Source organism: Heptranchias perlo, chromosome 19 (assembly GCF_035084215.1).
Source record: "Heptranchias perlo isolate sHepPer1 chromosome 19, sHepPer1.hap1, whole genome shotgun sequence".
NCBI lineage: Eukaryota > Metazoa > Chordata > Chondrichthyes > Hexanchiformes > Hexanchidae > Heptranchias > Heptranchias perlo.
In genome coordinates this window covers 19,557,080-19,582,459 of record NC_090343.1, presented here as the reverse complement: position 1 = coordinate 19,582,459, position 25,380 = coordinate 19,557,080, and the positions used below count along the sequence as shown (strand labels likewise).

General features: G+C 42.3%; 1 protein-coding gene across 3 annotated transcripts in view; it reads left to right on the top strand.

Moving 5' to 3' along the window:
- The window catches only part of LOC137335202 (microtubule-associated protein RP/EB family member 1-like), a 58,101-nt gene that overhangs the window by 2,972 nt on the left and 29,749 nt on the right, over positions 1 to 25,380 (top strand). For 2 of the 3 annotated variants that reach the window (XM_068000418.1, XM_068000419.1), the window contains exons 2-4: positions 13,802 to 13,931; positions 21,102 to 21,247; positions 22,803 to 23,010. In XM_068000418.1, the coding sequence (XP_067856519.1) occupies positions 13,811 to 13,931; positions 21,102 to 21,247; positions 22,803 to 23,010 (475 nt within the window). In that variant the 5' untranslated portion in view covers positions 13,802 to 13,810. Of the gene's footprint in view, positions 1 to 8,302; positions 8,361 to 13,801; positions 13,932 to 21,101; positions 21,248 to 22,802; positions 23,011 to 25,380 lie in introns of all 3 variants that reach the window. The other variant, XM_068000420.1, reaches the window with a different exon arrangement.

Here is a 25,380-nt window from a genome sequence, read left to right as displayed (position 1 = left end):
GCGCAGACTTGATGGGCCAGAGGCCTTTTTTCTATGCTGATGACATATCTCATTGAAACATACAATATTCTGAGGGGACTCAATAGGGTAGATGCCGAGAGGATGTTGCCCCTCATGGGGGAATCTAAAACTAGGGGGCATTGTCTCAGAATAAGGGGTTGCCTGTTTTAAGACGGAAATGAGGAGGAATTTCTTCTCCCAGAGGGTCGTGAATCTTTGGAATTCTTTACCCCAAAAAGCTGCGGAGGCTGAGTCTTGAATACATTCAAGGCTGAGTTAGTCAAATTTTTGATCAGCAAAGGATATGGGGAAAAGGCGGGAAAGTGGAATTGAGGTAAAAATCAGATCAGCCATGATCTCGTTAAATGGCGGAGCAGGCTCGAGGTGCCGAATGGCCTACTCCTGCTCCTATCTCTTATGGTGTATTCTACGGCACTTCCCGTAACTGTTGCCCAGTCTCCAGGAGTGGCAGTGACCGAAGCTGAATGTCTGTACACGCACAGCACTTGCTTGTTCGCTCTGGTTCATTGTGTCTCCTTTTTCTCCACCCCCCCCCCCCCAGCTCTCCCACTTCTTACACTTTGCTACTGTCCTCACCTCTAGCTTGAAGCACTGCTTATTCCTGCTAGTAAACCGCCTGATCCTGCCCAACTATTACCTATCACCCAATTGGTCGCCATCTACTCCTATTCCAGTCTTCCATGCTCAATCCTATGCTTCCATTGGATCAAATGGCATTAATAATTTTGTCTTTGCATTTTGCTCTTTTACATTTTTTGTCACAAACTGAAGGCCACCCTTTTCTGCATTGCAAAGAAAGTCTTAGATCCTCTAATACCCACGTATTGTAGTTTTATATTCTGTAGTCCATTCAAAATGATGGTGGAAAAATATCCCCAATCTAGGCTTTGAGACTCCTTGTCAAAATGAGGACATCTGAGTTGAAGTTTAACAGCGAGATTCATTTAATAGAAACATAGAAAATAGGAGCAGGAGTGGGCCATTTGGCCCTTCGAGCCTGCTCCGCCATTCAATATGATCATGGCTGATCCTCTATCTCAATACCATATTCCTGCTCTCTCCCCATACCCCTTGATGCCTTTTGTGTCAAGCAATCTATCTATCTCCTTCTTAAATATATTCAGTGACTTGGCCTCCACAGCGTTCTGTGGTAGAGAATTCCACAGGTTCACCACCCTCTGAGTGAAAAAAATTCTCCTCATCTCAGTCCTAAATGTCCTATCCCATATCCTGAGACTGTGACTCCTCATTCTAGAACCCCCAGCCAGGGGAAACATCTTCCCTGCATCCATTCTGTCCAGCCTTGTCAGAAATTTATACGTTTCAATGAGATCCCCTCTCATTCTTCTAAACCCTAGTGAATACAGGCCTAGTCGACTCAACCTCTCCAATGTCCAAGTACTGAACATAAAATTTGTACAGTTGACTTTTGTGGTTTATGACTTCTATTAAAATCCATAACAGTACTCAAAATGGCTGAGAATCCACCACTAGCATTCAAACATTTTGTACAGGGACACTTTTAACTGTTAACCTCTTGAGGTGAGTCTCAATACCAAATTAAAATGCTGAAATTAATTCGAAATGAAGAAATTTTATTTTGTGTCACCTTAAGAAAATTATAAAGGGTGCAATCTCACCGGAGAGCTGACTGGTCCGTATTCTGAAACTGATCTTGTGGCAGCTAATGGAGATGATACACGGGATGCAGTTTTGATTGGCTGTTGCAGAGTTCTATGCATTGTGAACTGATTATTCATTTGTTCACTGAGCTCCATAGCTCATGCTCTTGTGTGTCACTGCAGTCATCAATCCTCAAAGGTGGTAGTGTTATAAATCCTACGCAAGAGCAAGGTAGATGGTTGTAATCCAGACACGGAATTCAGATGGTCTTGAACGAATGCATGAACTCTTCCACGCTGCTGTGTGCCTCAGCAGCCAATTACACTTATCTGCAAATCAGCAATGCCGTACATTGGACACCCAATTTTTTTTAGAATGGATTGTTGAATTGTATGTGGCTCACAAGATAACATTTGACCACACCTGGTTGAGATGATCATTGAGATGTTACAGCATTCTAGTTAATACAAGGTATGCTATTCTCACATAGCATGCTGTGGCATTTCAATTTGTAACACAGCAGCACTTCATTTCAAATTGTGATGGTCTGGCCTTTATTGCTTTTGGCCATGGCATCTATCGTTTGACTATTAAATGCCCCGTGAACTTCACCTGTATATAATGATGAGACTAAATACACTACTATGATTAACAATTTTACAACATTGCCAATATAGCAATGTCCTCAGAATCTATTGTTTTCAGTGGTCATTTTTGAGATTAGAAGGGAAATTTATTAAACTGAATTGTCGTAATCCTAAATTAAACTAAATCCTTTCATAACCCTAAATGTTAGAGGGAGATGCCACTATACTTGTCAATGTCTTGTCATCAATCATAGAAAGGTTACAGCACAGAAGGAGGCCATTCAGCTCATCGAGTCCATGCCAGCTCTATGTAAGAGCAATTCAGCCCGTCCTATCCACGTAGCCCTGCAAATTTTTTCCTTTCAAGTACTTATCCAGTTCCCTTTTGAAAGCCATGATTGAATCTGCCTCAACCACCCCCTCTGGCCGTGCATTCCAGATCATAACCACTTGCTGCATAAAAATATTTTTCCATGTCACTTTTGGTTCTTTTGCCAATCACCTTAAATCTACGTCCTCTGCTTCTTGACCCTTCCGCCAATGGGAACAGTTCCTCTCTATCTACTCTGTCTCGACCCTTCATGATTTTGAATACCTCTATCAAGTCTCCTCTCAATCTTCTCTGTTCCAAGGTGAACAACCCCAGCTGCTCTGGTCTATCCATGTAACTAAAGTCCTTCATCCCTGGAATCATTCTAGTAAATCTTTTCTGCACTCTCTCTCAGGCTTTCACATCTTTCCTAAAGTGCAGTGCCCAGAACTGGACACACTACTCCAGTTGTGGTCGGACCAGTGTTTTATAAAGGTTCATGATGACTTGCTTTTGTACTGTACTCCATGCCTCTATTTATAAAGCCCAGGATCCCATATGCTTTTTTAACCACTTTCTCAACCTGCCCTGCCACCTTCAATGATTTGTGCACATCATTGCCATATTGCCTACGTTATAAGTTGCACCAACTCCCGTTCACCCATCAACCCTGTGTTCGCTGACCTACATTGGCTCCTGGTCCGCAAACTTCTCAAATTTAAAATTCTCATCCTTGCGGTTCAAATCCCTCCATGGCCTTGCCCCACCCTATTTCTGTAACCTCCTCCAGCCCTACAACCCTCCGCGATCTCTGCTCCTCCAATTCTGGCCTCTTGTACATCTACGACTTCCTTTGCCCCACCATTAGCAGCTGTGCCTTCAGCTGGCTAGGCTCTGAAATTCCCTCCCTAGACTTCTGTTCCTCCACCCCTCCTTTTTAAGATACTCCTCAAGATCTACCTTTTCGACCAAGCTTTTGGTCACCTGTTCTAAAGTCTCCTTCTTTGGCTTGGTATCTGATTTTGCTCCTGAGAAGCACCTTGGGACATTTTTACTACACTAAAGATGCTATAAGTGAACAAATGAATAATCAGTTCACAATTTGAAATGTTGTGACTGCACTTATATAAATGCAGTTAAATTAGCTCCTCCTTATATTGCATACTTTAAGACTGCAAGTTAGAAACAAGCTGGGGCAGATTTACTTTAGCAGGCAATTAAGATTCATAGAATTGTGTCTCACTTTTAATAAGGTCGTAGTGATTTAGCAAACCTTTTACTTGTGGTTACCCATTGGGCTCTGCAGTCCTTATTTGTTAATGAAGCAGAGTTTTATTTAGATATCATCTGATCAAAAATCTATTGTGGGTACAAAGTATGAAATTTTGACTTTTAAAAGCAAAGTATTCAAAATTACTTAAATTGCGCAGTTGCTCATTTTGTTTGCTGGGTTCTCCACCTCTTGTGTCACTGCAGTCATCAATCCTCAAAGATGGTAGTATCTTCATAGATCCTACCTGAGAGCAAGGTAAATGGTTGTAATCCAGAAAAGGGATTCAGATGGTCTTGACTGCAAGTGAAGGGAAGGATTTCTTCTGTGCTCCATTTATGATGCATAAGCATGGTTTTTTTTTTACTTTTGCAACTTTGATACACACAACACAAAGGAAATTTTTCCCGAGTAGCTTGTGAACCCCGAAATTAGCTAAATGATACGAAGATATAATGAAGTGATGTTGGATCAAGAAATATATGTGAGATCCCACAGCTTGAAACATGTGAAAATGCTGGTTTATGCAGTGTGGGATGAAGCTTCAATTGATTTCGGTTATGAAGGTATTGGTGATTCCTTCATTACTAGTTATAAATTTATTAAAATATCTTAATGGGATTACCAAAAAAAACAGATTAAGGATGCTTTAATATACTCCATTTTGTCATATGAAATGCTTCTCTCCAGATATGACAGGCAATCATGTTGAAAATCCTCTTGTTGATCTGTGAAATTCTCTGGGGTATTTCCAGTCTGAAATGCACCAGTATGATCATCTTACTAGGTGAACTGAGTATTTTGGGGTATATTGGTGTAATCAGGAAGCTAGGGCCAACAATTCATTAAAAGCCCTTGTAGAGTACTTTGGCAGTTCATAACTTGTACCATTGCCAGCTGGACTAGAGTAAAGACCATAATTGCAGTCTTGAGTATTCATGGCATAAACTGGCACTGAACTTACAGTATGTGTTTTAATTCACCTGATTTTCAGTGACAGCTGAGCGCTGCACAGACTGTGATCAAAAATTTATGGTACTTTGACTAGATGCTTAACTGCGCACACATTGTTCTTTTGTGACAGTTTTAGCAACTCTGCAGTGCAAGCACTGACGTGTTTTAAGTGTGATTGTGGTTGATAAGCATTTCAGTCATTTGTGCCTTTGAACCAGCCTCAAAGCCACCAGTCATTGGTTTGTTGAGTAAGCTGTATAAGTCCTCTAGTATGGAAGTAGGTTTTGATCATTGCACATTGCTATACAAGCAATTTAATGAGCATTAGCAACCAAAAGTGTGAGAAATATTCACATGTAGAATGGGGACAGTTGCTTAAATAAGAGTTATGTAAACAAATGCATGTAGTATAAGAAATAAAACAGATGAATTTGAAGCGCAAATTCAGATTAAAGGATATGATGATGTAGCCATTACAGTGACCTGGCTACAAGCTGGGCATGATTGGGAGCTAAATATTCCAGGCTACAGGATCTTCAGAAGGGACAGGGAAATTGGGAAAGGAGGAGGAGTAGCAATATTGATAAACGGCAAAATCACGCAGCGGAAAGAAAGGATATCAATAAAGGGGAACAGGCAGTTTAAGCAGTATGGGACAGAAAACGGATGCAGGACTGATGGGAATTGTCTACACACCTCCAGACAGTGATGATGTAGAGGGGGGAATGTACAAATACGGCGATCAGGGAAGCATGTTCAGAAACAATGTGGTTAAAATTTCCCATTATAATTTGCACATAGACTGGGAGAAGCAAAATAGCTCAAGTAGTAAAGGCAATGAATTTCTGGAATGTATTTGGGACAGTTTTCTGAAACTCAGTTTAAGAACTGACTGGGAATAAATCCATACTAGATTTGGTGATGAATAATGAATTAAAATTAGTTAATCTGACTGAAAGGGAACATTTTGCAAATAGTGACCATAATATGATTGAATTTGATATTGGGTTTGAGAGGGAGAAGCAGGAGACATAAACCAAGATTTTAAAGGGATGAGAAATAAATTGACCATGGTAAACTGGGCTGAGCTGTTGATAGGTGAACCTATGGACAAAGAGTGGGAAGTATTCAAAGCAGTATTTCGTAAGATACAAACACTTAAAAGGAAAAAGCTCCACTTGCATTTAACCAACCGTGGTCAACAAACAAATTACGAGACAGTATTAAGCTTAAAAGGCTTACACAATGCAAAAAAATTACTATGCAGCAGACTGAGACAACTAAACAAAACAATAAAAGGATACAAAGAAAATAATGAGGTACAAAAAGGAGTATAAACAAAAACTTGCAAGGGGTATCAAAACTAATAGTAAAAGATTTTATAAAAATAGAGGAGAATGGTAAGGGGAAATGAGGGTCCATTAAATTCAGATGCAGGTGAGACTATAATGGATAATAAGGAAATTGCAGATTTGTACTTTGTATCTGCTTTCACATTAGAGGGAGAGGACAAAATTGCAAAGGTACAAGTGAACCTAAAAATAAGTCAAACGGAGGATCTTAGTGGATCTAATACAAGTTTTTAAAAAAATGATAATGGGGCTTAAGGTAGACAAGCCTCCAGGATCTGATGGTTCCCCTTCTACCGTATTAAAAGAAATGGGTGGGAAAATTGCAGAATTTTTCAAAGCTCTCTAGATTTGGAAATTGTGGCTCTTTTGGATTGGAAAATTACAAATGTCACTTCATTATTTAAGATGGAAGGAGGGAGAAACCACAAAACTACTGTCTAGTCAGCTGTACCGACGCTACTGGAATCTATCATTAGGGTCATCTATCTCATGATGGAGAATTTGAACAAGTGTGAGCTGATCAGAGTAAGCATGGATATGTGATGGGTACGTCATGTCTGACTAATCTAGTTGAATTTTTTGAGCAGGGATGGACAGGGAGTGTCTATGGATGTTGTCTATATGGACTTCCAGAAGGCATTTGATTAAGGTTCCACACAGGAGATTATTAGCAAAAATGAGAGCGTGTGAAATTGGTGATAACCTCAGGACGTGGGTTGAAAATTGGTTGGGGGCTAGGAGACAGAGGGATAAAGGGAATGTACTCTGATTGGCGGGAGGCAACAAGGATGTTCCCCAGAGACTTGTACTGGGGCCTCAGCTTTTTACCATATTTATAGTGACTTGGATGAAGGGATAGAGTTGTAGATGCTAATTTGCAGATGAGAGTTACGAGAAACAGTAAGTTGTATAGATGGAAGCAGGAATTACAATGGGACATAGACAGATTAAGTAAGTGGGCAAAACCCTGGCAGATGGAGTTCAATGTAGGGAAGTATGACGTAATTCACTTTGGATCCAAGAAAGACACATTGGAATATTTTCTAAATGGCGAGAGACTAGATACTGTGAAGCAAAGGGATTTGGGTGTCCAGGTACACAAATCTCACAGGTGCAAAAAGTAATCAAAAAGGCTAATGGAATGTTGGCCTTTAAGATGGTTGGGATACAAAGGTTAGTAAGTTATGCATCAGCTGTACTGAGCCTGGTCAGAACCTGTCTAGAGTATTTCGTTCAGTTCTGGGCTCCGTACTTCAGAGGATATATTGACCTTAGAGGGAGTACAGTGCAGATTTACCTAAAATGACCGGTTTCATAAACTGGATTGTATTCTCTTGAGTTTAGAAGTTTGAGGGGTAATCTATTTGAGGTGTTTAAAATGATTCAACAGAGTAGATAGAGAATTATTTCCTCTGGTGGGGGAATCCAGAACAAGGGGGTGCTATCTTAAGATTAGAGCTAGGCCATTTAGGAGTTAAATTGGGAAGCACTTGTTCACCCAAAGAGTTGTGGAAATGTGGAATTATTTCTCCCAAAACACTGAATGCTGGGTCAATTGACATTTTCAAGACTCCAATCATCAGATTTTTATTAGGTAAGGGTATCAAGGGATATAGAGGTGAGGTACAGATCAGCCCTGGTCTAATTAAATAGCAGATCAGGCTTGAGGGGCTTAATGGCCTTTTCCTGTTCCTATGTTCCCCAAAAAAATAAGCTTTGTGGCTGTGTCTGAACAATTTTTTCTAATCCATTCTTTAGACTAAGCATGTCAGGTTGCCCTTGATGGGTGTCTTGTCTGGCATTCTGTTATTGGAATGATAGTTTCCATATGACTTGTCCACCTTGTTGCCCCCTGCACAACTTGCAGCATTACAAAATAATTGCCTATTACTGGAACATAGTATTTATAGAAGTAATTGACTACCACACAAAAGTGTTTATTTGACATCTGTTAACAGCTGACTGGTCAGAAGCAATTTCAAAGTACAGAATAACCATGTAATAGTGGTAACTTGTGAACTATGGTCAATCAGGTCTGTCCTGTGGGTGGCTTTAATAGATGAGCTGTCTTCTAAATTATTCTATTGGATGTGAGGAGAGGGATTGGGGGGGAAGTACTTTGCACAAGATGTGTGTATCTCTTTCTCTTACCCCTACCCCAGACTTTCCTTTTTTTTCATTTTAGTGCATTATAGAAGTCTTTCACCAGTGCAGAAGGCAGACTGAATTCATTCATACTGGAGGTATGCACGACAAGAGTTTTCGTCTAATAATAATACTCTACATGCATCAATGTAAGTGATAGTTTAAGAGCTGTCACTTCGTGATTGTCAAGTTGTGTGAGAAACCATTTTTGTGTATCCTATATCTGTGCAACCAGGCCCATGGAAAATAAAAGTGAGAATGTTATCCTAAATTTTCTTTTTTCATCTTTATGATTAGCAGGATAAAACATTGACCCAGAGCAGGATGCCAATTCATTGCATCTGTTCAAATAGTTTGAATTCCATAGTTTAAAATCCTATTCGGTAGAATAGGCTATAATTTCAATACTAATCAAGGTCAGGACAGCTGTGTGCACATTTGGGAGGATCTGTGATTAATCTGTGGCACTGTAGCAACAGTTGCTAGAATTTTTAAAACATTTCCTATATAACTTGAGTTAAATAACGTAGTTCCTTGCAATGTACTAACATGCATAAATTACTACTAAGTCTCAACTTTTACTCTTAAATAAATATACAGTTCCTGTTTATATCTACAGAATGTAATAAAGCTTCTGCATGCTAACCTATGTGAGGGAGGTCCAACTCTAGTGGCAGCCATTAGGAGATGCAAAATTATAGCTGGGCCAAACAAAATTGTTTTTTTTAAAAACTGCCAAGAAAAGTGAAAGCAAGGTAGCAAATGAATTTTGAGATTGAGGTATGTAGTTGGTCCCTCCTCACCTACATACATTGTATGTCAATGGGGAAATCTCAGGCTGATGACATTAACTTGATATATTCTTTTGACACTGAGACTCATTCTTTGTTGCTAGTTCTTAATGCTGACGTCTATTTTTAGTACTCTGTTTTGATTTATGACCCTCATTAGGCCTTTTGAAATGACTTTATCCTAACTGAAGCCTTAACAGGATCTCATATTCACACACTCTGGCCCCAATTTTAACTCTTCTCTTTTCTTCCCCCCCCCCACCAAGGAAACCTTAGGCATCCCTTGCCCCGGGCTTTGTCCTCCGATTGCCTGCCCCCCCCCCCCCCGACTTAACCTGACCGCCAGTGATTGTTCCTGTGGGCCCCCGGTGGCTGCTCCCTGAATTCCTGCTCCTGCTGGCCGGCTAGGCAGTGGATGTGAGCGGGTTTGGGCAAGGGTCTGACAATTTATGGAAATAAGGCCAGGCTGTTAAAATTGACCAAGCCTCGATTTCTGGGTTGCGCCGCCCACTTCGGGGCTCGCATGTGCCGATTTAGAGTGACTGCTTGTATCACCAAATCATTATCTGCTGGCCATAATGGCTTGTACCATCACTTGAGAAGAGTATTCAATTGTACCTCTTCTGTATGATTTCCTAACCTCCTGTTGGTATTGGGACTATGTAATGACTCTCGGCTTATCTGCCAATTTAGGTATGTGGGTACTAGTATACTAGCAATACCTCACGAGTGAAATCTTTTTCAGTCAGAGAATTACCTGGAAATGGGTCAGTTTGTACCACCTTCCCAGTCTAGACCTCTACTGTCATATCAGTGGTCATGGACCTTGGACTGCTTGGCCTAAAGTTCTCTTGCAGCAAATATCTTTTGTGTATACATCCATTCCCCTCATTTTCTGAGTCCTGCAAAAATTGCAAGGACAGTGTGTGAAGATCATTCATTGCCATTTACTGGCCAAGGAAGTCCTGATTCTGGAACATCACATCGATAGCTCCACTAAGCAGACCAACTGTTCCAATTGATTATCAATTTTTTTAATTCCCAGAAAGGTTTTCCACTTTCAGTACTAGAAATTCTGGTCTTCTAGGAAGTATTCAATCAACCTGGTGAAAAATGTCAAATAGAATAGATCTTTTTGTGACGATAACACTATATATGATGTGCAGATGTGCAATCGTACTGATATTTGGAATATTTACAGCTCCTCCATCTAGGTTTGAACCTCCATATATGGTCATTAAGCAGGTGAAGAATGCTGGGGGGGAGCGGGATTCCATTTACCTAGTGCCTTATTTCGAAAACAAGAAATTACCTTTTGAAATGTCGCCACTGTTATGTGGGTAAACATGCCAGCCATTTTGTGCATACATTTTGTGCATAAACAGAAATGAGATGAATAGCCTGTGAATCTATTTTGGGTGCTATTGGTTGGTTGAGGAATGTTGATCACAACCCAAAGAGAACTCTCTGTTCTGCTTTTGAGATCTTTAATGTCTGCCTGATCCATCAGAACGGGTAGGTGGGGGATGGAGGGCCTCTGACAGTGTAGCCCTTCTTTGGTACTACACTGGAGGGTTGGTCAGTTATGTGCTCAGGTTTTGGTGTGGGGGCTTGCACCTATAACTTGCTAACTCAGAAGTGAGACTGCTACCAATTGAGCAGAGCTGACACTTTGAGAGCATCCTATAACTTTTGATATATGAAGTAAACCTAAAACAGTGTGAATAAAATGTCGTCCCTGGGCCATATGCAGCCATTTGAGCCCTGGTAATTCAGCCTTATACACTTTTATGTTTTTTATTTACTGATTTCTCCTGTTTGAATTTTGGAAAAGGCTGTTCTCAATACAGTTGCTTCATTGATGTATAAATTCTAAATCAGAAGCCAAGATCTGTTGGTGCTAGCTCCACGAATTATATGCAAATTACTTTATGTAACAGCTGGGGCTTTATGGTACATACCTATGTAGCCTACAACGTCAAAAAGCTTGGATGCTCATCTTCTAGAAGAAGAATCCTAATTGTCTACTTTCAGTGGCTGTGTAAGATCTAAATTTATGTATCCTCTTTAAGATTGCATTCTTATGAACTCTAATCTCCCATGTGGAAAGCAACCTTATTTCATCTGTAAGGACTTGCACAACACCAGGTTATAGTCCAACAGTTTTGTTTTAAATCACAAGCTTTCGGAGCTTTCCTCCTTCGTCAGGTGAGTGAAGGATTCTAAAAACGCATAGCATATATAGTCAGAGAATAATGCCTGGTGATTACAGATAATCTTTCCAACTGCCCCCTATCACACCTCGGCTGGGAGACGATCACAGCAATCAAAGGAGTCGTTGATGTTCAGACAGGTTAGCCACGGAAAACATTACATCCCAGAATACTGAATGCACAATGGGTCAGATCACAAAGACAGAGAGAGAAAGAGACCCGAAAGGCAGAGAGAGAGAGAATGTCCAGTTGTATTAAAAACAGATAACTTTTTTTCGCTAGTGGGGTTACATGTAGAGTGACATGAACCCAAGATCCCGGTTGAGGCCGTCCTCATGGGTGCGGAACTTGGCTATCAATTTCTGCTCGACGATTTTGCGTTGTGGTGTGTCTCGAAGGCCGCCTTGGAGAACGCTTACCCGAAGATCGGAGGCTGAATGTCTTTGACTGCTGAAGTGTTCCCCGACTGGGAGGGAACCCTCCTGTCTGGCGATTGTTGCGCGGTGTCCGTTCATCCGTTGTCGCAGTGTCTGCATGGTCTCGCCGATGTACCATGCTCCGAGGCATCCTTTCCTGCAACGTATGAGGTAGACAACGTTGGCCGAGTCACAGGAGTATGAACCATGTACCTGGTGGGTGGTGTCCTCTCCTGTGGTGGTATCTGTGTCGATGATCTGGCATGTCTTGCAGAGGTTGTCGTGGCAGGGTTGTGTGGTGTCGTGGACGCTGTTCTCCTGAAAGCTGGGTAATTTGCTGCGAACGATGGTCTGTTTGAGGTTAGGTGGCTGTTTGAAGGTGAATAGTGGAGGCGTGGGGATGGCCTTAGCGAGGTGTTCGTCGTCATTGATTACATGTTGAAGGCTGCGAAGAACATGGCATAGTTTCTCTGCTCCGGGGAAGTACTGGACGACGAAGGGTACTCTGGTTGTGTCCCATGTTTGTCTTCTGAGGAGGTCTATGCGAATTTTTGCTGTGGCCCGTCGGAACTGTCGATCGATGAGTCGAGCGTCATATCCCGTTCTTACGAGGGCGTCTTTCAGCGTCTGTAGGTGTCCATCGCGTTCCTCCTCGTCTGAGCAGATCCTGTGTATTCATAGGGGATGGCCTCTTTGGCATCTGGCATGAGTTTGACAGTTCTTGGGCTTATTGCAGAGTTGGTGTTTTTACCTAGTGTTTCATTTGTCAAGACAAGTTTAAATTGCTTAATTTGTGTGGCGTTTTAACCTTCAAAAGTAGACTGTGGATTCTGCTGTCCTGAGGCTAAACATAAATCTCAGGAGGGCACTTTTGAAACTTAAATTTCTAAATTACTTGCAAAATGGTTCAAGTACATTTTAGATTGTTGCCACTTAGTTGGGAGGAAATGGGTGTCAATCAGCTTGCTTTGCAATTGTGTTTCAGACCAACCTCAACAGGCTCATCTAACTGGTACTTGAAACATTTCTCATATTTTTGCTAAATATTATTCAGAATTCCCTGTCCAAGAAATTGTCTTTTCATAAGTCTGTTATCAATACAATTAAATCATTTCCAGAACATCCATCTTGGTGTACTACTCAGAATCCTAGTTGAATATGCAGGATGTGTATTGATGGGTGGTTTTGATAGAGCAAATAAGGAGAAACTGTTTCCACTGGCAGCAGGGTCAGTAACCGGAGGACACAGATTTAAGGTTATTGACAAAACAACCAGAGGGGAAATGAGTGTTTGTTTGTTTGTTTGTTTTATGCAGTGTTATGATCTGAAATGCACTGCCTGAAAAGGTGGTGGAAGCAAATTCAATAATCCCTTTCTAAAGGGAATTGGGTATATACTTGAAAGGGAAAGAGCAAGGGAGTGGGACTAATTGGGATAGCTTGTTCAAAGAGCTGGCACATGCACAGTGGGCTGAATAGCCACTTTCTTCTGTGCTGTATGATTCTATGAAAATAGGTGAAAGCCTTTCAATCTGTGTTCCTCTGGCACAAATCACTTTTCAAACTTGGAGAGAATCTGTTAAGAGCACACAGTAGAACAGGTAACATTGCAGTTTAGCATGACTGCACTAGCATTTTTGAGCCAGGCATAGTAATGAAATTTTGTGCATTAATGTTAACACCATTTGTTAATGCTGAAAGTTAGATTTGTACCATGCGCTCACGCTCTTGCACTTGAACTGATGTATAAAAGAAAGCTAGACTTCTCAATTGGCCCTCGAACTGTTACAACTTTTGTACCCAGGTTTTTTATCAAAATAAAGAATCTTGTAATCTAAAGACACTTAAATTCAGAAGGATAGGTTACAAGGTGGATGTTGCAATAGCCTTTGGTTTGTGTTGCCATTTTGAGAAAAAAGATCGTTAACTTCAAATGATAAGCTCAGGGTAGGTATTAACGTGTACTGTTTAAATTTGAGATCTGTACAGAAAGACAACTCGATTCTTTAGTCCACAATATTGATGTACACAGCGCATTTGTCTGGAGGAATGATGCTTTTGTCATAGTTTTTCTATACATTTGTTAAATTGAATATTTAACCAGTGATTGCTTTTCCAGGTTTAAAAAATGGCAGTGAACGTTTATTCTACATCTGTGACCAGTGACAACTTAAGTCGGCATGATATGTTGGCATGGATTAATGATTCTCTTCAATTGAGCTACACAAAGATTGAACAGCTGTGCTCAGGTAACTGCTATATGATTGCAATGGAGCAGTGGATATGTTATTGTATATGTCCCAAAAAGCTACCCCCACCCATTCAAGAGCATAAAAGGAACCAATTTGGGGGTATGGATAAGAGGAGACCATCCATCAAAATATATTGCTTTTTTAAACCCCCACCACCGCTTATGTCAGCCTTTGCTCAGTGATGGTACTTTTGTCTGAGTCAGAAGATCATTGGATCGAGCCCTACTCCAGCGACTTGAGCACATAATCTAGGCTGACAGTTCAGTGAAGTACTGAGGAAATGCTGCACTATCTGAGGTGTTGACTTTCGGATGAGCCTTTAAACCAAGGCCCCCGTCGGGTGGCCTTAAAAGATCTCGTGGCACTATTCAAGAAAATCAGGGAGTTCCCCAATGTTCTGGTCAATATGTATCCCTCAACCAACACCTAAAACAGATGATCTGGTCATTTATTTAGTTTCTGTTTTTGGGACCTTGCTATGTGCAAATTGGCTGCTGCATTTTCTTCATTATAGCTGTGACTGCAAAGCACTTTGGGACTTCCTGAGGTGATGAAAGGTGCTGTGTAAATGCAAGTTCTTTTGTTTCCTTTTTTCTTCCCCCTCCTTTTCTGTGCTCACTCTCCCTTTTATGAAGTTCCAGATTTTCCGCAACTTGGAAATTTAAAGGTACCTTTTTGGTTCTGTGCGGAACTCCTGTGCCATTCTGGCCCCTCTGCATATGTTTAAAATCCACAACCCTCCTGTTCTGGTGGACATAAAATAAAGGGGTGGGGGGGGGGGCAAAGACTTGCATTTCTATGGTGCCTTTCATGACTTCAGGATGTCCCAAAAGTACTTTTGCAGTGTTGTCACTGTTGTAATGTAGGAAATGTGGCAGCCAATTTGTGCACGGCAAGGTCCCATAAACAGCAATGTGATAATGACCAGATAATCTCTTTTTGCTGATGTTAGTTGAGGGATAAATATTGGCCAGGACACCGGGATGGACTCCCCTGCTCCTCTTCGAAAAAGTGCAGTGGGATCTTTTATATCCACCTGAAGGGCGGACGGGCCTCGATTTAACGACTTGTCCGAAAGTTGACACCTCTGACAGTGTAGCACTCCCTCAGTACTGCACTGGCATGTCAGCCTAGATTTTTGTGCTCAAGTCTCTGGAGTGGGACTTGAACCCACAACCTTTGCACTCTGCAGCGAGAGTGCTTCCACTGAGCCAGGGCAAACGGAATTTTAATGTGCATAAATTTTAGTTGAATGTTTAAAGTCCGCTGTGTACCTTTCCACTTTTCTTTTCTTCCCCCCCCCCCCCCCCCCCCCCCCCCCCACAACATAACTTTGTGCTTTGCTTATTATTGAAAAGGGCAATACAACAGTTCACCAGTGGCTTGACTGGACATGGTGAGCAGCTGAATTGTGTAGTGAGGAATGACCAACATTCAATATTACTTTGTGTAGTTGGCTCACCTCACTGAGGTCAGTAGCAGGGAGTGCTGTAATTGTGGCCAAATGGAAAGTGTGCAGATCAGATAATTTCTGAACTTTGTTGGATTTTGATCCAGGATAATTCATGGTCCTGCTTTAGTTACTATGTATCTGAAGTCCAGGTGGATTTTGGCCAATACTAGACCCAAGAGTTTTGACGTCCCTCATTGAAGGAGAAGTTGTAATGCAAGCTGTACATCTGGAAGACTGGCAGCCATGGTTCTCAAGATTGCACACCACGCTGAGTTTATTCAGTAAATCACTGAGCCATAAAGAGATTTAATCCCGGATCTCAGCCATGGTGGTGATTGGGCTGCTATTGGACTGGAGGAGGGTTAAAATCTTCCAGAATTCCTGCTCCTGAGCACTGTTGAGCAACCCCTGCACAAGAGTTCAACCATCCTCTGACAAATAACTGCCAGCACTTGTTGTTATAGCTCATAGAAGGCAAATATCCATTTGGGTAAGGTACTGGAGAACAGCTGGCTCCCATGGATTAATACTACAGCATGGAATCAATTCTTCAGTGGGGGGAGGGAAAAACAGGACAAGTTGGAACAAAAGAAAATAATTGCATATTTTAAAAGTTCACACCCCACAAATAGGACCAGAGGTCTTGATATGGAAGAGATGCACTACCAATAGTTAGTCTTTCACTGGCAGCTAGTTTTATCCAAATACCTGACCATAGAAGCTCTTTTATTGGATTGAGACCCCTTCATGTGTATCTGTATTGATCCCTGGCTGGTCACTTTCTGTGCGTGCGCGTCTGTCTGTCCTTTCCACCCACCCCCACCCCATGATTTTTCTTTTTTTTGTTCTTTTTATTGATGGAAGGTATAGGCAGCAGTTCATGGATAGATGTGGTCTCAGCTATGAGTTGGCATTGGATTGTAGGAGGGAGATTTGACTAGAAGGTGCATGATCACTTTGAGTTGATGGATGGTGGGTCATGGGTTGGCAGCAATAAATAATGTGAAGCGGGTGGTGCTTCACTCCAGCTGATTGACGTCCGCTACCTGAGTCCCACACTTCACTACCTGATCAATGCCATCGTCTCCTTTCTCTTTTTCTGCCCCTGTATTCTGCACTGTCTCCAGGCCCCATTCCATCACGGTTAGCATCATTGATTCCCCTGTCCTTTCTGCACCGTTGGCCATGATTTTATCAGGAGGGTGGAATTCCTGATTGGAAACCCGGAAGTATGGTTTTCCCGGACGTCCGTATGATTTTGATGTAAGGGTATTTTTTTTGTATGTTTCCCACCCGACAATCGGACGGGAGAACAGCCAGGAAGAACAACCAGGAAGAGGACATGAAAAGGTAAGTGATTTCTCGCGCGCGCCCCCCCCCCCCCCCCCCCCCCAAGCCAACAATCATCGTCGGGGAGTCGGTCCATCGTGTTCATAGGGTCGCTGCTGGTAGGCTTTTTGGGCCTGGGGGAAGCACTCCTGCTCCTCTGGGCCCACAAGCTGTGCTATAAAGGCACTTGCCTGCAGTTTCGGGCTGCCTTGCCGTCTCTCGTGCAGTGAAATAGAAGACCTGGGAATCCTGGCCCCCAGGGGTTAAAAACAAAAAAGCTGTAAAAATGGAGGCCCGCAGCCTCCTTGAAAGTTTTTACTAACTGACCAGCCTCCTAAGAGCAGTTTGGTCGCCCACCCCTCATCCCACCTTCATTTAAAACTGGAAGTGGGTGGGTTTTAGATTTTTAAAATTTTTACTGCCCTCCCCAACCCACCTGTTTTTCCCATTTAAAATCATGCCCATTGACTCTCCTATCACTACCGCTTGCTCCCATTGCCTTTGCTTTGTTTTCATGCCCCAGTTTTCCCCCTCCATTACCCCTGTCACAAGTTCACTGTTTTCTGTAGATACCATCTCTGGTTCAGTAATATTGGCTACTCTTATAAGTGGATCCCATGCCTATTATGTGCCAAAGTTGACTCTCTACCCAATATCCACTTGTACAATAATACAACACAGGACCGTATCAATAGGTGGACTGAGAAAACATCTGGTAAGACTAGGCCAGATAAGAACCATTAAGCTGCTTTATTTCACAGTAAGTGAACATTCATAGCTACTTAAGTTTGAGGTATAAATTTTGGCTAGAGCACCAGGAGAACTCCCTGCTCTTCGAGAAAGTGGCATAGGATCTTTTACATCCGCATAAACAGACAGGGCTGCAGGTTAACGTCTCATCTGAAAGATGACATTCCTGGCAATGCACCATCCTTCATTACTGCATTGAAGTGTAGCCTATGTTGTGTTGAAGTCCTGTATTCATATAGGACAGGAACTTCAACCTGAATCCAGGCCCAAACAATAGCTGCACAGACTGCAACTCTGTGTACCAGAGCAGTCAAATGCCGGAAATTTAAAATGACCAAGCTGGCAGTATTAGCACGTGATATCCCAGAAGATTTAAAAGCATAATTTAGTGTGCATTTGGGCCCGATCCAGCAGCAGGAAGAATCCCCAACCGGTCCACAACCACCTAGATTCATAGAATGGCTTCCTTCAGTGCTGTAACCATTCAGCCCATCGAGCCCATGCCAGCTCTTTGTAAGTACAATCCAGTTAGTCCCATTCCCCTACTCTTTCTATCACTTATCACTGGAATTGGCTTCCCCCTCAAATAAGCTGCTTTCCACTCCCCAACTCTTCTACTTACATCCAGGGGAACCTTATCTTGAAGGGAAAGTATCCACAACCTAGGGTTGCCATGTACAGACCGAAATCTCCAAAACCCAAGAGTGATGCTCCACCAAATGCAAAAGGGTAGACACAGTGGGCGACACAATTGCTGCTAAAGCTATCCGCTAGCTCCTATTGCCTGATGCCCATCTTGCCGACTTCTAAGGAACGTTTCTCTACCGACAAGATTCGGGACAGAATCCAGGCAATACCAACCCAGCTACATGGATCTGCTCACCAAGATCGGAATGTTGGACGGCACATTAACAAATGCTGTCAACGCAACATCCCAAGAAATCTGCGAGGTCAACACCAACAGAATACCAGTTAGGTATGTTGGAAGCCAGCCTGATTGTAGGGTATAGTGACTTCATAGAGCTTGAGTCCAAGCAACCTACAGAATAGAGACCAAAAGGTTTGGCTACAAAATAGACAACCTCTACATGAGTCATAACATCGGCATCTTTGAGCGGGCAGGGAATAAAAAATGAGCCTATTCTGTTCATCCAAGACACTGATCTGTACTGGACCTCAATAACTAACTGGATGACCCTGGACAGAGCCCACAGAGCACTGACCCTCATAACTTTGGATTCCAAATGCTGCAAGACATTTGTGGTATGTAGCCATGATTTCCAGACAAAAGAAACCATCATGGCTTGGGCAAAAGCCCCAGGGCTGCTGTATATTAATGGCCACTGGATTTCAATTTTTGCCAAGCTCCCAAATGAACTGCTGCAGAGGTGTAAGGCTTTTAACAGCATCAAACAACCCTCCAAAACAAGGGCATGGAATACAGGATATTAGACTCTGCAATGCCTAAACTCCTGAAAGATGGCGACTCTCCTTGACGACCTGAGGCTGCCAACTTCTACCCGCAAAACGAAGTGCAAGGGGTCACCTTCCCAACCCCCATCCCAAATTGACAAGAACCCCACAACTGGGAACCCCTGTGAAACCAGATCACAATTAATTCCAGGAAGACATGTGGCTCAAACCAACTAGATACATGACTACACAACAACTCCATAGCTAAAGCTCACAACACCTCACCAGGAAAACAGGATTGGTCGAGTTAGAGACCACCTCTGCCCCTGGCATAACACCCCAAACCCAATCCACTACTTCAAGAACTTTTCCTAGAACCCTTACCATGTACAGCACACATCACTTTCTAAGCACCATTTGTAACAACTTCTATTTACAAACTCATGGCTAGATCGTTGCCACAAGTTGTGCCCCAAACCTACATAGGACACTTCTGCTTCTCCAAATGAAATGATGTATGGTAGCTGAGAATAACAAATTTAAGTCACGGCCGAGCATCCTTGCTTTCCATCAACCACTTTGAAGACCTTGTGTATCACTATGGGGGCAGGTGTCTGGCTCTGGCAACACTCTGGGGGTGTGGAGAACGGAAAAGAGATCCCAATGTCTGAGAACTGGGAGCGGGTGGGGGGGGGTGGAGGAGTAATCTGGATGTGTCAGTACCCATGGTGGAGATTTCACTGGAAGGGTGATGGGAAAGGTTAGTGGTTCAGAACTGAAGGGGAGGAAGTTACAGAGAGTCTAGGAGCATTGTGGTGGTGGATCCTGGGGTCTGCGAGGAGATCCCAGGATCAGGAAATACTGGGAGGGGGCTTCCTGGTGCCTGGACTGGGATTCTAGGGACTGGCAGTATTAAGGGGAAGTAGTGTGTCAACTTGGACAGGGATCCTGGGGTTTTTGACCACTGGAGAGGGGAACCCTAGGGTAACATTGATGAGGGATTCTGCAATAGAAGGTGGCTCACCACCACCTTCTCGTGGACAATTAGGGATGGGCAATAAATACTGGCCTCGCCAGTGACGCCCACATTCGATGAACGAATTTTAAAAAAAAATCTGACTGTAATGGGAAATGAGCAGTGCAGGATCTGCAGAGTATGACCCAGGAGATCTGGCCTCACCTGATTTGGAGCTGTTGGGAACCAGATTCCCATGTTTTGAGCCTGGTCTCCTTTTCCCCTCTTTTTTTCCTCCACCTTGCTAACCCACAATTATTTATATTTATACAGTTATCATTTAGATTGACTTTTTTTAAGTCTCTTGTTTTCTGGAATTTGTGATGTTCAAAATTAAAACTAGTTCATGCTAATTTTCTCTGAATTTACCCAGGTTTTTAAAGGTTTAAATATTTTCCACTCCATTTTCTCCCAATTCTTACCCTAATAAAACTTACCAAAAAGAGTTTTAAATTCCTAATATAAACTGACTTTAATGATCCTTAGTAACTGTACAAGAAACGGTGCTTTTTCTAAGAAAAAAGAACAAGAAAGACAGTGATTGACTTGGAGATATAAATTTACAAGTAGCTGCATTCAGTTGTTTAGACCACTTTCTCGTGGGCTTAAAGGGGCAGTCCAATTAGTAGTTAACGTCTCTATTGTGTTCTAGGCTGTGCATGAGCAAAGCCACAGGAGATATGCTAGTAGCTGAAGAAATATCTCTGGCATCACAGGATGTAACCTGCACAAGAATCTGAATCCTGATCATGCAAGATGTGGTTTTGTTGCTACTGAAGTGTTTCGAGGTTGTTCAGTCCTGACCTCTGAATGGGAAGCAGGATTTATTTTTAAAAAACTTCCACATGCAATTAGAATTTTGTAATGCAATTAGTTGATTGGGGGGAAAGTCACCTCACTCTGAGGTTGCTCATTCTCTGGCTTCTCTAAACAAAAATTACTAGTGTACTTCAGAACTCTCTACAGCTAAGGATGGTGTTTACCTAATCAAAGTGTTAGTGAAAGGGTGAAAATTCCTCACAGCTAGCATTTTCAGGTAACTTATTTCCCCTTTTCCATCGCGCAAGTAGATGACCAAATTGTAATTGCATGTGGAAGTTAAATGGTTTTCAAAGTATGATCATAGCTGTGACAGATAATTAACACTGGGACACCCAAAGGATGTACCCTAACCTTAGTTGTAAAATAATTTTCTATTATTTTAAAGGTGCAGCATATTGTCAGTTTATGGACATGCTTTTCCCTGGTTGCGTTGGACTGAAGAAGGTTAAATTTCAAGCCAAATTGGAACATGAATATATTCACAATTTCAAGCTTTTACAAGCAGCCTTCAAGAGAATGGGTGTTGACAAAGTAAGTTTAAGATTGTAAATTGCTTGCACTACAGTTGTTGAAGTATGGTCATCTTGCAACACGTTGTATTGCCATCATGAAGTGGCCTGACTTATTTCCATCATTTCTGCTCTGATGGATGCACAAGAACATGTTCAGTATTTGTGTTATCGTCCTATTTTAACAAAGCTTCGTCAAGACATACATGAAAATTGGTATTTCCAAAATTAGTCATATTTTGGTTACACTCCTGGCAAACTATGCAAAACAGCATACATATGCAATTTTTGTATTTTCTCTCAACTTGTTTCTCAAAACCAGCTCTATCTCTCCACTACCTCTCTGAACCCTTCCACTGCCTCTGTGCTGTCAGACTGCTTGTCCGATTATCCAGTCTTTGATGAGCCCAGTTAATGACGGGGAAGACCAAAGCTGCCATCTTTAGCCCTGCCCCAAACTGCATACCTCTTGCCATTGATTTCATCCCCCCCCACCCCGGCCACTGTCTCTGGCTGAATCAAACTGTTCGCATCCTCAACGTCCTATTTGACTCAGCTGAGCTTCCCATCCCCATGTCCTCGCCATCACCGTGACTGCCTACTTCCATTTCTAACATCACCTGCCTCCACGTCTGCTGCAGCCCATCTCCTGCTGAAATTCTCACCCTTGCCTTTGCCATCTCCAGACCCAACTATTCCAATGTTCCCCTGGCTGGCTTCCTATCCTCAATGCTCAGTAAACTTCAGCTCATCCAAAACTCTGCCGCGAGTGTTCTATCCCGCACCAATTCCTGCTCACCCATCACTTCTGTCCTTGCTGATCTACACTGGCTCCCAATCCTCCAATTTAAAATTCTGATTTTTTTATTTAAATCCCTTCATTGGCTTGCCTGTCCCAATCTCTGTAATTTATTTCAGCTCTATGATCCCCCTCAGAATTCTCTGGTCCACCAACTCTGGCCTCTTGTACATTCCTCCCTCCTTTTGCTGCACCATTGGCAGTTGTGCCTTTAACTACCTAGGCCCCGTGTTCTGGAATTATCATCCATGTACCCTGCTGCCTCTTCTCCTCCTCCTTAAGTCCCTCCTTAAAACTCACTGCTTTGGTCACCCCTCTGAATATTTCTCCCTTTGATTGCACTTCTGTGAAGCGCAGATTTTCTGTGTAAAGGTGCTTGTACAAATTCAGGTGGTTGTTGTTTAATCACTTTGTCTTGAAAATGGGAACACACGTTAGGTTTTTAATTGTTTTTACTTCAAAAATTTCCAATTAGTGAATTTTGCATTTTTTCACACTTAAATAGTGGCAGAATCTTGCCACAAGTAGCTTAAAGCCTCAAATGGCATGGAATATTGATCTCTTTATTCCTGAAATTGCTGAATTGGAAATCTCAAGAGGTGGAACAATAAGATACATTCCTGTGACACAAATACAGATATGGCTTCTTAGACCAAGGTTCGTCATTCACTCTTGCTGGTCCTGTACAGATCCTTTGATCCCATTCTGCTTAAAAACAAAGTCAGCAAAAAGGCAAAGTGGAGACAAAATTAGTCTAATTTTCTTCCTTTTTTTTTAGATTATCCCTGTTGATAAACTAGTAAAAGGGAAATTTCAAGACAATTTTGAATTTGTTCAGTGGTTCAAGAAATTCTTTGATGCAAACTATGATGGTAAAGACTATGATCCCATACTTGCCCGGCAAGGTCAAGATGCAGGTCCACCGCCGAATCATGGAGACCAGGTTTTCAATAAACCCAAGAAAACACTCAGTGCAGGAAGCACAGGTATTGCATTTTATTTAGTTAACTTCATTTATTCAGTATTTTCAATGAAACAGCTGTGGAAATGTATGGTGTATCTATTCAAAACTTATCTAGCTATTAAAAGTATTTGTTTTGCAGATTTTGTTTTTTGTTGACTGGTACCAGAAACATAGTGGTTGGGATTAATTATTATAATGAAGCTTATGGGATAATTAGAATCAGTATGTATTTTTACTATGCCTGGGGGTGCACTATATATAATAGACTAGAATTGTGTATTTAAGATTGTTTCCTTTATATTTCCGCTCCACAGTATTGAAAGGGGGGGGGGGGGTTGTTAGCTTCCCGCCCATGTTACTTTTAAGGTTTCTTTTGGTAACACTATTACTTAGAAAGGGAAGACTCTAAATGTTAATCTTATACACTGGCTATAGCTGTCTATTTTGGCTCTGGTGAGAATTTGCTGTCCATCTGCTTATTCATCTTTGGTATGGAGGGGAAAGTAGGTGATCATATAATCTCCATGCCTCCTGGCACCATGATATTTCAGCATTCCAATTCATCGCAGCATCCAGTACATCTTCATCGGCACCAAATGATTCGGTATCACATATTCTGCAATGTATCGATCAGTGTTTCTCTACAGCACAAGGGCTGAAATTGTTTGTAGCCTCTTCATTCGGTGGACTTTGGTCATAGTGCAGCTGAAGTATATCAGCTGCCAGGAAGCTAGAGATACTCTTGTGCAAAGTGCGTATAGCCTAGTTTTTAAAAAAGAAAGACCGACTCGCTGTTATATAGCGCCTTTCACGACCTCAGGACGTCCCAAAGCACTTTACAACCAATGAAGTACTTTTGCACTGTAGTCGCTGTTATGATGTAGGAAACGTGGCAGCCAATTTGCGCACTGCAAGGTCCCACGTACAGCAATGTGATAACCAGATAATCTGTGTTAATGATGGTGGTTGAGGGATAAATATTGGCCTGGACACCAGGGAGAACTCCCCTGTTCTTCTTCGAAATAGTCATGGGATCGTTTACATCCACCTGAGTGAGCAGACGGGGCCTCAGTTTAACGCCTCAGCCGAAAGATGGCACCTCTGACAGTGCAACGCTCCCTCAGAACTGCACTAGAGTGTCAGTGTGGATTAGGCGCTCAAGTCTCTGGTCTGGGAGTGAGGCAAGAGTGAATCATAGAAGTTACAACATGGAAACAGGCCCTTCGGCCCAACATGTCCATGTCGCCCAGTTTATACCACTAAGCTAGTCCCAATTGCCTGCACTTGGCCCATATCCCTCCATACCCATCTTACCCATGTAACTGTCCAAATGCTTTTTAAAAGACAAAATTGTACCCGCCTCCACTACAGCCTCTGGCAGCTCGTTCCAGACACTCACCACACTTTGAGTGAAAAAATTGCCCCTCTGGACCCTTTTGTATCTCTCCCCTCTCACCTTAAATCTATGCCCCCTCGTTACAGACTCCCCTACCTTTGGGAAAAGATTTTGACTATCTACCTTATCTATGCCCCTCATTATTTTATAGACTTCTATAAGATCACCCCTTAACCTCCTACTCTCCAGGGAAAAAAGTCTGTCTATCCAACCTCTCCCTGTAAGTCAAACCATCAAGTCCCGGTAGCATCCTAGTAAATCTTTTCTGCACCCTTTCTAGTTTAATAATATCCTTTCTATAATAGGGTGACCAGAACTGTACACAGTATTCCAAGTGTGGCCTTACTAATGTCTTGTACAACTTCAACAAGACATCCCAACTCCTGTATTCAATGTTCTGACCAATGAAACCAAGCATGCTGAATGCCTTCTTCACCACCCTATCCACCTGTGACTCCACTTTCAAGGAGCTATGAACCTGTACTCCTAGATCTCTTTGTTCTATAACTCTCCCCAACGCCCTACCATTAACGGAGTAGGTCCTGGCCCGATTCGATCGACCAAAATGCATCACCTCACATTTATCTAAATTAAACTCCATCTGCCATTCATTGGCCCAATTTATCAAGATCCCGTTGCAATCCTAGATAACCTTCACTGTCCACAATGCCACCAATCTTGGTGTCATCTGCAAACTTACTAACCATGCCTCCTAAATTCTCATCCAAATCATTAATATAAATAACAAATAACAGCGGACCCAGCACCGATCCCTGAGGCACACCGCTGGTCACAGGCCTCCAGTTTGAAAAACAACCCTCTACAACCACCCTCTATCTTCTGTCGTCAAGCCAATTTTGTATCCAATTGGCTACCTCACCTTGGATCCCGTGAGATTTAACCTTATGTAACAACCTACCATGTGGTACCTTGTCATAGGCTGTGCTGAAGTCCATGTAGACCACGTCTACTGCACAGCCCTCATCTATCTTCTTG